The sequence below is a fragment of the Brienomyrus brachyistius genome, chromosome 21 (assembly GCF_023856365.1).
Source record: "Brienomyrus brachyistius isolate T26 chromosome 21, BBRACH_0.4, whole genome shotgun sequence".
Classification (NCBI taxonomy): domain Eukaryota; kingdom Metazoa; phylum Chordata; class Actinopteri; order Osteoglossiformes; family Mormyridae; genus Brienomyrus; species Brienomyrus brachyistius.
In genome coordinates, this window is record NC_064553.1 from 3,930,932 (window position 1) to 3,945,163 (window position 14,232).

At 46.5% G+C, this 14,232-nt stretch overlaps 1 protein-coding gene across 1 annotated transcript; it reads right to left on the minus strand.

Moving 5' to 3' along the window:
* Positions 1–912: 912 nt before the first annotated feature.
* Positions 913–10,988, minus strand: LOC125716635 (solute carrier family 25 member 36-A-like). The gene is given in 8 exon segments (XM_048989179.1): positions 913–3,214; positions 3,599–3,888; positions 4,122–4,188; positions 6,844–6,944; positions 7,052–7,107; positions 7,109–7,130; positions 7,751–7,912; positions 10,606–10,988. Coding segments are annotated over 8 exon segments (933 nt in total). The 5' UTR covers positions 10,647–10,988; the 3' UTR covers positions 913–3,020.
* Between the last annotated feature and the right edge of the window lie 3,244 nt (positions 10,989–14,232).

The window sequence follows — 14,232 nt, forward strand, 5'->3', positions numbered from 1 at the left end:
AGCGGTCGGCCGTCGTCCGGACGCTCGCCTTTTGCGTCACGGAGCTGACCCGCCACATGCCGCGGTGGCACAGTGTTAAGGTCGGGGTGCCAATGTTGGGTCTTTTAGTCGGGATACTGTCACTTTATTTTGAATGGCAGGGGTTATGTAGTTCATACTACTTATATTATGATTGTCCCTGTCCGTATCTTCTGAGTTAAGCGAAATGGTGTACCGTTTCTGCTTAATCTTTCAACTAATCCCTGTTCAGTAAGTGACTGCCAAGGCAGTCGTAAACTGGAGAATGTGTTGCTAAATAAAAATTAAAATTCTAAATGAGAATTATTCCCGAATCTGCCCAGGTCTACTGGACGGCATCGTTGGTTTCATGATAGCCTCAAGATTAGTGTGTTCTGCTTCTGTAATGAAGTACTTGGGCAAGCCAATTTAATGGGGTTAACATTCCATCCCAGTGCTATTAATCACTTAAGGGATGTAGAAAACCAGTACTCGCTTTCTGGGACTGGAAACCACTATTTCACGGTGACTTAAAATCTGGTCGACAATGCTGCCCCCTTGCGGCGCAAAATCAGAACTCGAGGAGGGTCTTCGTCAGTGATTGTACAGTCGATTTTTTCCCTATTTCTCAAGGCCAGAGTACATAACTTACTTCCATATATTGCTCTCTTCTGGTCATCTTGAGCAGCTTCTCAAACCAATTCCCTGGGGTTTGGAAAACACTGATCTAGATCAGAGATGATTCAGCGATGAAGAGGATATCTGATCACTGCCAGCCCATAGCAAGGACATTATCCCCAGCTCCACCACCTGGAGATATCTGCTCCTGTAGTAACCCATCCCAATTCCTTCTGGTCTGTATATCAGAATATTTTATTAGAATCATTATGGTAAAGCAGAGACACGGCACACAGGTTTCAAACTTAAGTTTATTCACTTTTATACAAAAGGGGACGTGGTGATGCATAGGAGGCTCTGAACATTTTCATTCAAATAATTGGACAACAAAACTGAAAAATGTATATGATTACAGGCCATTACTAAACTGAGCCCTGTGGCGCCATGTTGTGGACACAATGAGCATTATTCCTAACAGTTGCACCAAGTTGACAATGGTACAACGCATGTGTGTAAATTGTGGGGGGATGGGGAGGTGTTAACCCATCCCACCCCATAATCAAAAACAGTCAAAACAACCCCCTGGACCCCCTTAAATTGGCGGAGACCTCTACCCCCCCCCACCCCACGCTCAACCCAAAGTTATGCCTTTGGTACATAATTATTTTTTTTACATCATTAAAATCCAAATGAAAAATCTAGGACCATCACCCAGTAATAACTAGTGATTGCCAAATGAAAATTCATGAATCACTTGCTGTATTTTCATTTGCCGTTGAATGGTGCTGCTGGTTTAGTCTGGGACACGTGTTGAACCTTTTTTTTGGACAGACGGCACCATCCAGTGGGGTCAGAAAATACCGCAAACGGTTCACGAAGCTTCATCTGATCATCACTGCCTCTCAGCCATGTGTCCACTGTGGAATCCTTCAGTCGTGCTACAACAAACAGCATAAAACAAACCCAAAACAGCACTGATATCTGTAGCAGGATGTTTGTTCATGTTACAAAAAAAAATAAAATAAAAATTGAATCTCATGAAAATCACGTGACTATAGAGTGCATCAGCAGCAGGTACGGCACCACAGGTGACAATCGCATCCGACAAAGGCTAAGAAGCCAAATTTCTCCCCTCACTGCATTTACAATGCCTACTTTGAGAAAAACCACTGCAATGCAGTGAGGGGAGTATTTCAGGCGTAAAAAAACATAGTTTGAACTTGAACGGAAACATTAAGCCCCCATAGCAGACACAGATCATGTACACGTAATTATATACAAGTGCCAGGGTGTCTCATCGCGCTGCGTGTAACTGTCTGGCTATCCATCCAATGCCAAACGACTGAAAGGGAAACGACTGGAGGGGTGTTTCTGTGGGTACAAGCCAGAATGTAAATGTAATGCTGAGAAAGGAGATGACTGACACCGCCTTATCATTGGAGACAGCCTTTGAAAACGCAGACCTCATCTTTCAGGACCTGGATGAGTGACGGGCCAGAAGTCAACGGGCCCAATGAGAACCACATCAAGCGTCCGGATCTGAATGAAATGTGTCTACCCATGAGGCAGGCTGCAGCAGGGAGCTTTTCAATACAGATTTTAGATCTATGTGCATACATACACAATATATATACACATACTTAAAATTTCATCGGAGTGAGTACAATGTACTGTACTATATTTTCAAAGAAAACCATAAAATATTATGCTTGATAATCAAGAGAAATCAAAATGAAAATCAATCACCAGCCAAAGGAGGCCACCAAGTGCACTCTCAAGTCAGTATCGAGAACGGTACGACTTCCCAACCGTGATCTCCCGAGAGAGCCTCATGGCGGTGACTCGAGCTGCATGAGCGGACTGACTCCGGCGGGTCGGCACGGCCTGTACCAGCAACACTACAAAATCAAACCGTTTCATAGATGGGCGAACTGAACGTGCAGCCATCTGCCATGCTGAAGTAACACCAGCATTCGAAACAACCTATCAAAACGCATCCTGTGAAATGCTTGTGGGTTAAATAAATCATTTAAAAGGTCTTTTAATTATGAGCAAGGCTGTTATTAAAATGGTTATTTTTATGTAATAAGTACCATTAAAAGCATTTTCCCCGCCTCCGGTTGCCGTTCTTGCGGAGATATTTTGCTCTGTAAAGACTCAAGATTGGAAATGCGTTTGGCTGTAAATCGCTCGTCTTGCAAACATCCAGCTAGGCAGAGTTTACACTTAAGGCTGAGCCTAATCATAACCCTGACTTCTTACCATAACCTATTACACCCTGCAAGTGATCAGAATCCTGTGCCGGGTGTAGAGCTGGTCTTCCTACGCCGATCCGTCTGCCCCATAAGGGGGCGCTCTCTTCGCCTTCTCTCTGTCACTCTGTACCTGTATGTGGTTTGGAGTGGCTATCCATTCAGTAGATGGACCACTAGCTCATAGGTGGACATCATGATGGCGGTGTTGGGAATCTGCCGCACCAGGTGAGTGGTGAGGCCCCTGTAGAGGGCGCTGTAGCCTTCCTCGCGCAGCAACGTGGCCAGAGTCTGCAGGAAAGAGCGGTACTTCGTGCCCTCCTCTCGCAGCCGTGTGCGGATCACCTCTGTGGATCAAAAGAGATTGAGAAGTCAGGAAATTCTCTCCTCGCTCCATAAATAGAGAGCCTACAGACAAGAGACCGAGGGACTGAAAAGGTAAAAACTTCATAAATATCAATTAAACGTTACGAACAGCTAAAAAAATTTAATCAGATACCAAAGATTAGATTTCGATTATCTAAAAAGCTTTACTGAAAACCTCTTTTAAGAGGCTATAAAACGGTAACTCTGCCTTAGGGAGCTAAAAGGACAATGCAGTAAATCATGTCTCCAGCTCTGGTATATTTTCATTTAGGGGTTCCTGGTTTAATTAAGGAAGGCTGAGATGCCCTATTCTAGGAGCAGGGTGAGGGTTAGTCCAAGTCACCCTGACTGCAGTCGGGGCTCACCGTGGGGGTACGCAATGGAGGTGGCGCAGGTCTTTGATGTGGCCGCGGCCAGCATCATGCCCAAGAAGTCAGAGGCGTCCCGCACTGTCTCCTCCTCCTCGTCCACGTGGGCGGCGGCCTTGGCCTGCAGCAGGCGGCGCTTGATGCTCTCGTAGATGACAAAGTGGATGACAGTCTCAGAGATGCCGGCGTAGGAGGCCGACATGCCGCGGTAGAATCCGCGCACACCGTCATAGCGGTAAACCCGCCGTATGCAGTCCAGCGTACTCATGCGCCGCTCGCCTCGGTTTCTGGGAAAGGGGGTCAAAGGTCAGCACAGATTCTGGGGGAAAGGGCTGGGGGGGTCAAAGGTCAACACAGCTTCTGGGAAGGCAGGGGGTTACTCAGTGCCGTTTCTTTGAAAAGGTGGGTCAAAGTTCAACTGTAAGCTGCACCAGCACATTATGCAGCACAGCAGGAGTTCCACCTGCCCCCGGATTCCCTCCCATTTGCCCACCACCAGAGCGGCACCACGGTAGCTCACCTGGCCTCCAACTGTAGGCGCGTCTTGATCAGCCAGATGGGGTTGGTAGCGGTGATGGCCGTGAAACCTGGAAGAGGACCACGCAGGTTAAGGGCAGAAGTGGCCACCAACGTCCGATCCCAGACTCAAACAGCTTTAGAGTCACAAGCCCCATAAAACCCTAAGCTACTGCTAGGTTAGCCAGGTCAGCTGTCAGGCACAGTTATGGGCTAGTTTTTGCCATTACCTGCTATTAGACACTTCCTTACTGTTAGCATTGTTAGAACCTACAGCTGGTCAGACCAAGCGTGGTGACCTTGAAGGCAGGCACCAAATGCTTTATTACCAAAATGGCCATTACACAGCACGTAGGCGCAAAAGCATTCCCACGGCCAGGACACACTGAGCCATTACATTTAGCACATAATAAATACTAATGTTTTGTGTGTGTGTGTGTGTGTCTTGTTGCCTGAGGCAGAGGAACCCTCAAAGGCACCGAGTAGGGGGAATGAGCTGTAACCTACCAGGAATGAGCTGTAACCTACAAGGAATGAGCTGTAACCTACCAGGAATGAGCTGTGCAATCAGGTAAGCAGATAACCTGAGAGAAACTAATTACTAGAAGCTTTAAAAGAACTTCCTCTGGTGGCCGTGATGCACAGATCAAAGAACTGACATCATTTAACCGTTACACATTGGGGGGGGGGGGGGGAGAGACTAAGAACTGATATAATGCAAAATCCGCTTTGTCATAACTTTTCTTTATTTTTGATGAACATCAGAACTATATGATGGGAAAACAAAAAAAAACCTGAGCTATTCAGTCTAGAGATGGCTTTCACGTTACACGAGGGGGGGGGGGGGGGAGGGAGGGGGGAGATGGGGGAGGTTGGGGGAGTCCAGCCTGGAGATACGGCTAAACTGTGCTACTGGATGGGGAGGGGGGGGGTGGGGGGGGGGGGGGGGAAGGGAGGGGTGAGAGAGAGAGAGCGTGGCGTCTGTGGCGAGTACTCACGGCGCAAAGCCACTCCTCACACCTGCAGATATGGGGACTGAGGTGGCGACGCTCACTCATTCACCTGGGTGAAAGCTACAGTAAAGGCCCAAGACAGAGACAGGCTTTCCGCACCACAATGACAGGCAGTGATCCACCAATCAGTCGGGCGCCCGCCCCTCCCACCACCCGCCCCCTTCCCTTCGGTCGCTTCTTTTCCCTCATTTACTGCTACTGAGCGTTTAAGCTTTCGGGCCCAGCGTACAGCTGCTGGGATGTTTCTGTATAAGGCCGTACTGTCCTGTAGTCCCAGAGAAAGTCCAATACAGCATTTAAAGCGAACCGGGGACAATTAATTGTGGCATGGGGTAGATAATAGATGCTAAATGTTATGATATTATGACCACTATCACCCAATTTTAGGGTGGGGGGGGGAAGAGGTAGAACACAACAAGGAGCCAAATGCTAACCTTGAAAACCTTGTTTCTGATGGTGGTGAGGGGTGGGGTGTTGGGGGGGTTGAAGACGATTACTCACGATTGAACTGTTAAAATTCATCTCCACCATGGAGGTGGGACTCACACATAGATACAAGAACCAGAGGCAAAGATGTCTCGCCTATGACTGTGAGCGATCAAGAGAAAAGTGTATATGTACCCCCCCGTGCCTGCTTCAGTGTGGGCATTCGATACACTGGAACTAAGACATGCGCTCAGCTCGGCAGGGATGCATATGATGTGCCCCCCAAGCGCCTCCCCCAGCGTCCCCTGCTAACACACAGCCTGCCTGCTGCTCTCTGCTTCGGAGAGGCGTTCCAAGGTTAGCATTTGTGCTAGTGAACTGCAAGCTTAAAATAAAAGAACGCGTGTGCTTTTCTTTTTTACCTTAAATCGAGGGCAACAAGCAGGTGAGGGCCAGTGTCAACACTGCGCAATCACAAGAGGTTAACAGGCAGAGAGCAGCAAGCCAGCGGCAATGCTGATCACCAGTCAAGACATCAACATCAACAACATCATTATCATCATCCTCCTCCTCCTCCTCACCACCAACACCACTGCTACACAGCACAGCGGTTCGGCAACCACAGCCGTTTCCCCAAGCGATCAGAACTACTTCCCATTATCAGCCCAAAATGAGAGCCCCCACCATCGCCGCAAGATAGAGCGCAGCGCGCAGAGGCAGCAAGTCAAGTGGCTGTAGGATAAACAGAGCTTCATTGCTTTTCAGAACGTCTGTTCTATATGCCGACAGATTTCTATGCAGCCTCTCCACATCACAATAAAATGAAATAAAAAGCACAACCAAAACCTAGAATGCTTTTAAAAGTTCTACTTTTAAGAAAAGCACCTGGGTATCCTGAACAGCCAAAGAATGAGGAGACAGCAAGGGCTGCTCCTATTGATGGCCCCTAAACTTCATAACAAATTTCATAAATGAATATCTTGCTCCCAGGACCTCAACCTGTTTTCAATGGCCCCCCTTCTCCACTGCATCCTCTCTCAGTGATCAAAACACCCAGCCGTTCCCCAGAATAAGAATGAAAACTCTGGGTTTTTGAAGGTACTGGCATCTCAAGCTATAGAGGCTGGGCTTTATGCACGAGGAAATCTTGTCTTTGGTCGAGCCTTCTGAGCACGCACACGCAAACCACAGCGTGCACAGGCAAACCGCGTTTCTCATGCAGTGCTGAAAAGTTCGATCTTAAAAGGACCTCCTTCGGTGACAGAGCACCCCAAGGACGACAGTTACCTGCAAGGCCAGCAGACATCATGTGCACCAGGGTGGAGTCAGGCTGGAAAATGGCGTTCAGCTTCTCTTTGGCGCCGGAGTAGGCGGCGAAGTATATAGCCCTGTGGAAGAGGGAGAAGATCACAGGAAACTCGACTCACCCTCTGCCGTTTGTGAAACTTCGGCACCCCTGGGACTGTCGGCATTACAAATAAAGAGAACGCCTTACCTCGAGGGGGCCACACCCACCAGGTTAGGTCCGAGCCCCCGGAAGAGAGAGCGGGGGTCCTTCTTTTTCCAAAATCATCCTGTGGGTCGAGGAAGGAGACGTTGACAATGGGGACCATGAGAAAAGCACAACGCTCACAGGCTTTATGTGTCCTTAGGGGCCCAGATCCTGAATGGATGGTCGTGGAATATAAAACGCAAGCATGCACTCGCTTTGCTAATGAACAGCAGAAATCGAAGTCAAGTAAAGAGGCTACTGCTTGAAAGGGTTTTACAAACGGGCAAACAGGTCTGACGGCTAAATCTGGCAGAGGGGCACGAGAAAATAAGAGCCGCAAATAGCCTTAGGACAGCCATAATGACACAACAAACATAGCCAGGGAACGGTGAGCCAGACGGGTCAACGAGTGCAAGCGTCATCTCTGGGCAAAAAGCAGTACCAGCTCTCTGACGATAGGACTGATCGCAAAGGCAGACAGCTGACACACGATGGTCCACTGGCCTAAGTGCAAATCATAGCAGGAAGCAGGAGAAGGATAGGAGAAAAAATAAACCCAAAAGGTTTATGCAAAATTCCTTTCTGCCATTTTGCCTTTCAGAGTCAGGGGAAGAAACAACAGCATTAGGAACTTTGTGATTAAAAAAAGGAAGGAAGTGAACTGGGCTGAGAGAGGGACACGTGGCCACTCGGCTCGCTCACTTGAGGCAGTGCAGGGGTCCCGGTGAGACGCGTGCCACGCCAGCCCCGCTAACTGTGCCCAGCTGAACCTCAGAGATGTACAGAGTAATGGAGGACGATTGCAGCCTGGTCTTCACCACCTCCAAGGGACACGTCAGGATGGCACCTACAGTGCCCCCACACCTAGGAACAGAGGCCAGGCGAGAATGAGTCACACAGACCAAGTTCAAGCATAATTCTGCACACCCTGTACGACACGCATAGACGCACACAAAGACATTCACTCTGTAAATGTGTTACAAGGACCACATAGTCATGTGAGGAACATTAACAGAAACCCAGGCATCTCAAAAATCCAGATCTGTCACAGAGCAGTTTGTAAAAAATATGAGGACCCCACCCACAATGTCTGTTTTGTTCAGACAGGGACATGCAGCACAGTAAAATGAGTAACACAATAGTACAACGGCTACACAGACAGACACTGTCACCTCTAAACAAGAAATCCCCAGCCCCTAAAGAGAATTTTAAGATATTTTCTGGGATTAGATAAAAACAATAAGACACAGTCCACATGAGCAGTGAAACCGCTCCCAGGGACTTCCCTGAAATGGATGTGGCTTGGTGGCGAGGACGAGTAAGTACGGAGTGCTGGGCTGGACAGCAGACAGGGGCGGCTTGCACAGCACAGACAGCTATGCGGATTTTTTTTCTCCTACGGTTCCAGAGTGGGCTGCCCCTCCCTTATACAGATATTGTCAGTCCATATGAGAAAACCCCTGGGCAAAATATCAAATGGAGCTTGAGGGAGCTTAGTACACGCCTATTTATAAAGTGCCTGCATGTGAGCCCGCCCACTCAAAAGCAGGGCTGACCTATGCCCCAGTTCCAGAGCTACAGTCTGCCAGCAGAGCCTAGCTACCAAAAGTGTTGTGATCATTCACAATCCTCCGCGGCGGGTGGGGGCGTCTCCTACCTCACTCAGCTAAGGCCCAACTAAACACAAACAGGCATGAAGCAAACATCAGCAAACCCTGACAATTCTAAAATAACCCACGAACAATGAATGTTATTCTTCCTTCTACGACTTAGAATTCAGGCATAAGTAAAAATCTGTCGGGTCTTCGGTGCGAATTGCAATTACTGGGTACATTTCCAAAGACTTTCTGTAGGTTCCACTCATTTAATTGAGGCGTATCCGCCATATTAATCTTCAGCGGCAGATTCGGATTGGCCGATGCGGCTCTTGCTTGGATCCCCAAGTCTCACACAGCTAAGCAGTCATGTTTTGCTTAGTCGGTAACGTGAGGTCAGCTGACCGCGAGCCGGTCGACACGACCCTCTACGTTTCACACCAGCCTTCACGGAGGCACACATCAACACAAGGAGGGACATCTAAACCATCAGGACATCGGCTTTCGGCTCTAACAGATGCTGTATTATTTAGTACCCAAAGAGGCCGAAACAGGCTGCTCTGTATTGTTCTATTATATTTGGCTATGAGGAAGGCACATCTACCAGTCCGGGAACACTCTGTGCAGGTATCCGGCTCAGCAACGGCAGCACGAACTGCCCACTGAGAGCTCCCGGCAAATAAATACCTGGCAGAAAGTTCCAGAAGGTCCATCTGGAACGTGTAAACATAAAATAGTTCTTCAGCTTTTTAACGTGCCCAGACAGGTTAGTTTATCAAGCCGAACAATAGTTTAAGGTCATAAATGTCAACTGTCACAATACGCTGATCATCTAACCTGGGGAGGACAAAAGATGACAATAACATTAATATTCATTAGCATTGGGAGCATTTGCTTGATGACAATCAGCCAACTACATAAAACCCAGAAGTACTGCGGGGATATTGTATTTTGGAAATTAATGTTAACTAACCATGTTCCATTACATTTCAAATAATATGCAGTAATCTGAGACTCATTTTCAAGCATTCATTTTATTTCACATTATATAATATTATATTATATTGTATTACATTAGATTATAGGTTTAAGAATACGTCTTTCTACAGAATCTGATCATCTTGGCTTTTCGCCAGGACTCACGACGTTACCAATTTTATCGTCGGACGATCTTATTCTTTTTATGATCAAACCTTTTACTACTAATTTGACTGTGTCGCTTGACTTTTTACTCTGATGTGTCGATCACAAGTGCTTAACTCCGCGCATGGAAAAATTATTATAACGCAAATATGGTCAATGACGGTTACATATGTTATCAATTTACTTGCAGCGGAGTAGGACCTTCTAACGTGAACACAATAAAACTAGGTAAATACGCGACTCGTTGGCAATAAAAAAAATAAAACATTTTATTGTTGAGCAGGAAATTCGCATCTTCGGACTTTCAGGACACGGCGCCCAGGTGACGAAAAGCCGCAGCGATTTCTACGATGCACCGAGGCTGTGTGGCTGACAGCAGGCCCAAACCGCTCTTTCATAACGGGGCTGTGACTCACTTCATTCAAATGCCATTTCCCTCTAAACGTGACCTTAAACACATTTCTATGGCCGCACCAGCGTCGTGTATCTGTTGTTACCGAGGCAAAAAAAAATCTGGTATACAGGTAATAATGGGAAAGCTGGCATGGTTTACTGGTCTCAAAAAAAAAAAAAACACACACACAAGTAAACTAATCCCATATGGATGACTTCGGACTCATTTCTTTAGGCTAGATGTCTGTTTGGTTAGTAGTGACATACAACAGCGAACATACATGTTATGCATATAAATAAGAAGAAACGTGGTCATATCAACGTCGCCCTGATGGCCGAGCCGACCCCCGCTGCGCAAAGGCACGGACTTGTTCACAACGCAGCAAATAGGACACTGCAGCATGCCCGGACACGTCCAGCACTCACCCGCCAGCGAACAGATGAACCAGAGTGTCCCTGTGGGTCATTCTTCAGCATTCTCGGGACCCGCACCCGGGCCGGCTGGCTGCGGAGCGCAGTATCTGTAGGGGGGGGCGGGTCGGCGGGAGTAGCAGCTATGCGGAGAAGCGACAGATGCGCCGGTGAAGAACTGTGGACTAGTAATGGCTGGCTAGCAAGGACCAGGAATGATTATTCCTGTGCGTTATCTATGGTTTCTTCTATCTGCTTCCAGCCGCTTCAAAACCTGGCAAAGGCTACGAACTCAAAACTGACCGCCTCGCACCTCGGCTCCTCCGCCTCGACTAGCGTCGCCGTACCGAACCGTGGCGAAGTGCCTCGCTGACGAATCACGAGCCTCAAAAACAAACGCCGCCATTGGTCAGCAGTCCACTATGTCGGGCGATATGCCACGCCCCGCGACCTGCCCGATCACGCCGCTTTCACATGGTCTGTCAATCAATGGACCGTTGCGTTTTAATGCGGTAATAACAAAGGGCGTAGAAATTTTTACACGTGGAGTGGCGGTCCAGGTACTTGACATGCGGGTAGAATCGTGGGTACACCTCGTGCTAACCATGACACAGTACTGTTAATACACTACGCGAGAGCAGCCGAGGTCTAGACTTAAGCGATTTCCTGTTGTATCTCCATTTCTCGTGCAGTTATTGGCTTTGGGATAACAAAAATCATCCGAGGTTGTGTTTTTTGTATGCATATACCAGACACCCGACGAACTCCAGCCTGTTCTCTAAGGGTATTGATCTTTTATCCTGGGCTGTTTTGACTCCAAAACTCTCCTGAAGGGTAACGCATTGCCGTTTCTCTGTAAAGGACTGCTGCTGCTAATATTACATAGATTCTGCATTTATTAAGGTTACGTTTACTTATTACGATTCTGCATTTGTTTATTATTCCTGTTGTACAAGAAAAAATAGGCCTAATTTCCTTTGTTCTGAAACCGCCAGTTGGTTGTGTCTGATCCGTACTATCCACAAATCAATATTATTCGCTCACTTTTCGACAATCATACACCGTCCTGAACATTAAACTATTCTTCAATTATAAATCCACGTTCTACCCCTATCATATATAATATTTTTCAATGACACACCATATTTAGAGAATCAAGATCCACTAGATCTATATAATTCAATTTCCTTTTATAAGGTAATGCCTGGTGGTTTTCCTTTTCGTAAATACACTTTCTCTTGGCCTACTGTCACAGTTAATACAGCTCAATAAATGTTTCATGCTTAATCGGTTCATTCAAGTAATGCAATAAATACTCCACCAAACCAAGGTTCACGGTGTACTTACTTTCATTTAATACATGTACATATTGATTTTATGTCAGTTATTTTTTTTCATGCTCTACAGTATTTTTTCCCCTTCTGCCTTTCTACTTGAAGAGGGTGGGAGATCACAGTTGTTCTTAAAATCTGAAATTGTGGCTGTACATTGCTGTGTGTTTCGCACAAATGCTCGCTTTAACAGTCACATAGCCATAAATAAGTGGATAAATGTCTCGGTTCCTGCTGTGTTTGCGTCTGTTGTGTTTCCTTCAGTCATATTGTTACAGTCCCTAGTATATGGTTGTCCATCATCTCAAACCATGAAACACTTTTATTAGTGTACATGTTTTTACTTATTATTACACAACTTTTAAAAACCTCTCCCCCATGTGTGTGTGTGTGTTCAAATCCCACGGTTGGCAGTGATGCCACCGTTGGGCCCTTAACCCCAGCTGCCCCATGGTCTGGCTGACCTGACTGTCTCCTCTACGCCAGTTCCATGAGGTGGCCTCCTGAGATGCTTTTCCGGCCGTCCTGAAGGCGGTCCCACATATATGCTGAACACTCATTGGCTGTTTTTCCTTCACTTTCTGGTTAAACTCCTCCAAAACCATTTGTTCTGCGTTTAGGTCAGGTGACCAGGTCATGTGATGCGACACTATCACACTATTGGTGTGTCCAAACTTTTGACTGGTACTGTACTGTGCACTTGTCCTGTCTCTGTCTGCATTTTATGTATATATATGTAGCACCGCAGTCCTGGAGAATGTTATTTCATTTCACTCTATACTGCAGTTTTTCCCGACCCAGTTCTTTGGGATCCCCAGTCAGTCCACGTTTTTGTTTCCTCTCAGATCCCAGCACCTGTATCAGGTATTTAGTGTTCCTGATTGGCTGGGAGCTGGGAGAGAGCAAAAATGTGGACTGTCTGGAGTCCCCCGCGGACTGGGTTGGGAAACACTGGTATACTGTATACTGAATGGCTGGTGTGACAGTATAGCCCAACTGGTGAAGTGGACTAACATTAGCTCTGGAACAGGCAGTGTTATGAAACAAGTGTGTTTAATGTTCATGCCTCGAGCCTTTTCCTGCATTGTGTCCTAATCCAACAATGGATCAGAGTACCTGAAGAGTTTTCAGCTGGCTCAGGTGACAGACATTTACCCGTTATAATTGTAGGATAGAAGCACTGGGGATGGAAATTTCAAAATACTGTCTTCTGGGATTTATTCTATCTGCTTTCATTGTTTACTCAAATCGGAGTGCTAATTATCCCGAGCAGCAGTGTGATTTGAATGATCATATTATGTCTGGTAATGTGTAATAGCGCTGCTTTTGATTTAAAAGACATTACTAACAGCAGGCATGCAAAGACCGGAGAAACTATAATCAAAGTTATGCAAGGTTTTCCAGGTTTGGACCACTAGATGGCAGTAGTTGATCATCTGAAGTAGTGGGTGTGGCTGGAATCGCTTTGCATTGTTAATAAGTAGACATGTAGGAACCACTGTTCTCTTTAACGCTGTTGCTTGCTGCAGGAATTAACTCCTTTTCTTGGCAAACCTTTTGCTCAAGTCTTTATTAACTGGCCACTCTCCCGTTCCTTTCCTGAGCTCCCCAGAGGAAAGATTATGGTACATTGTTGGGTTGGACATATTTGTTACTTTCTGGCAAGTTCACATTGTAATATTCACATCTCCTCAGCCTCAGAAAGAAAGTCTGCCCTGTTACTGATTAAACGTGCAGCACAGAGACGATCGGAAAGACAGGGTTGGGACTCATTATAAACCCAGGGGTCTTCTAGGCTTGCCTTCTGGACAATGAGAAGCCATGCATAGTAAAGTTTCTTGATGTTGGTGGTCCTATGTTTGCAGTATGTGATTAGAAAGTAAGCAGCTTTTGTTACAGTTTCCATTAAAAACAATACATGACTTCCATCCATCCATCCATCCATCAATCCATCCATCATATATCTTGTTTCATCGTAAATATATATGTGTTCAGTGAGTTCCAGAACTTATTAAATACACAAGCAAAGCTTTTCATGCCTGGAAAATACCATTCTGCCAAAAAGGAAATATGTACTGATGACGACATACCTACTGGAAAGTGTTTGGGATCTCTGAGAGGACAATGGTAAAGGATTAGCATAGACACAGAGCTAAACGTATCTCATTTATATGGTACAGGGCTGGAACAGGGCTGCCACTGGTTGTCAGGAGTAATTTCCAGACTTCCCAGCAACACTAGAATAATCCCAGCAGTTTTACTGTGTGTGCACTATAGCCACAAATGTCAACAAATTCATCAAAATAATTAC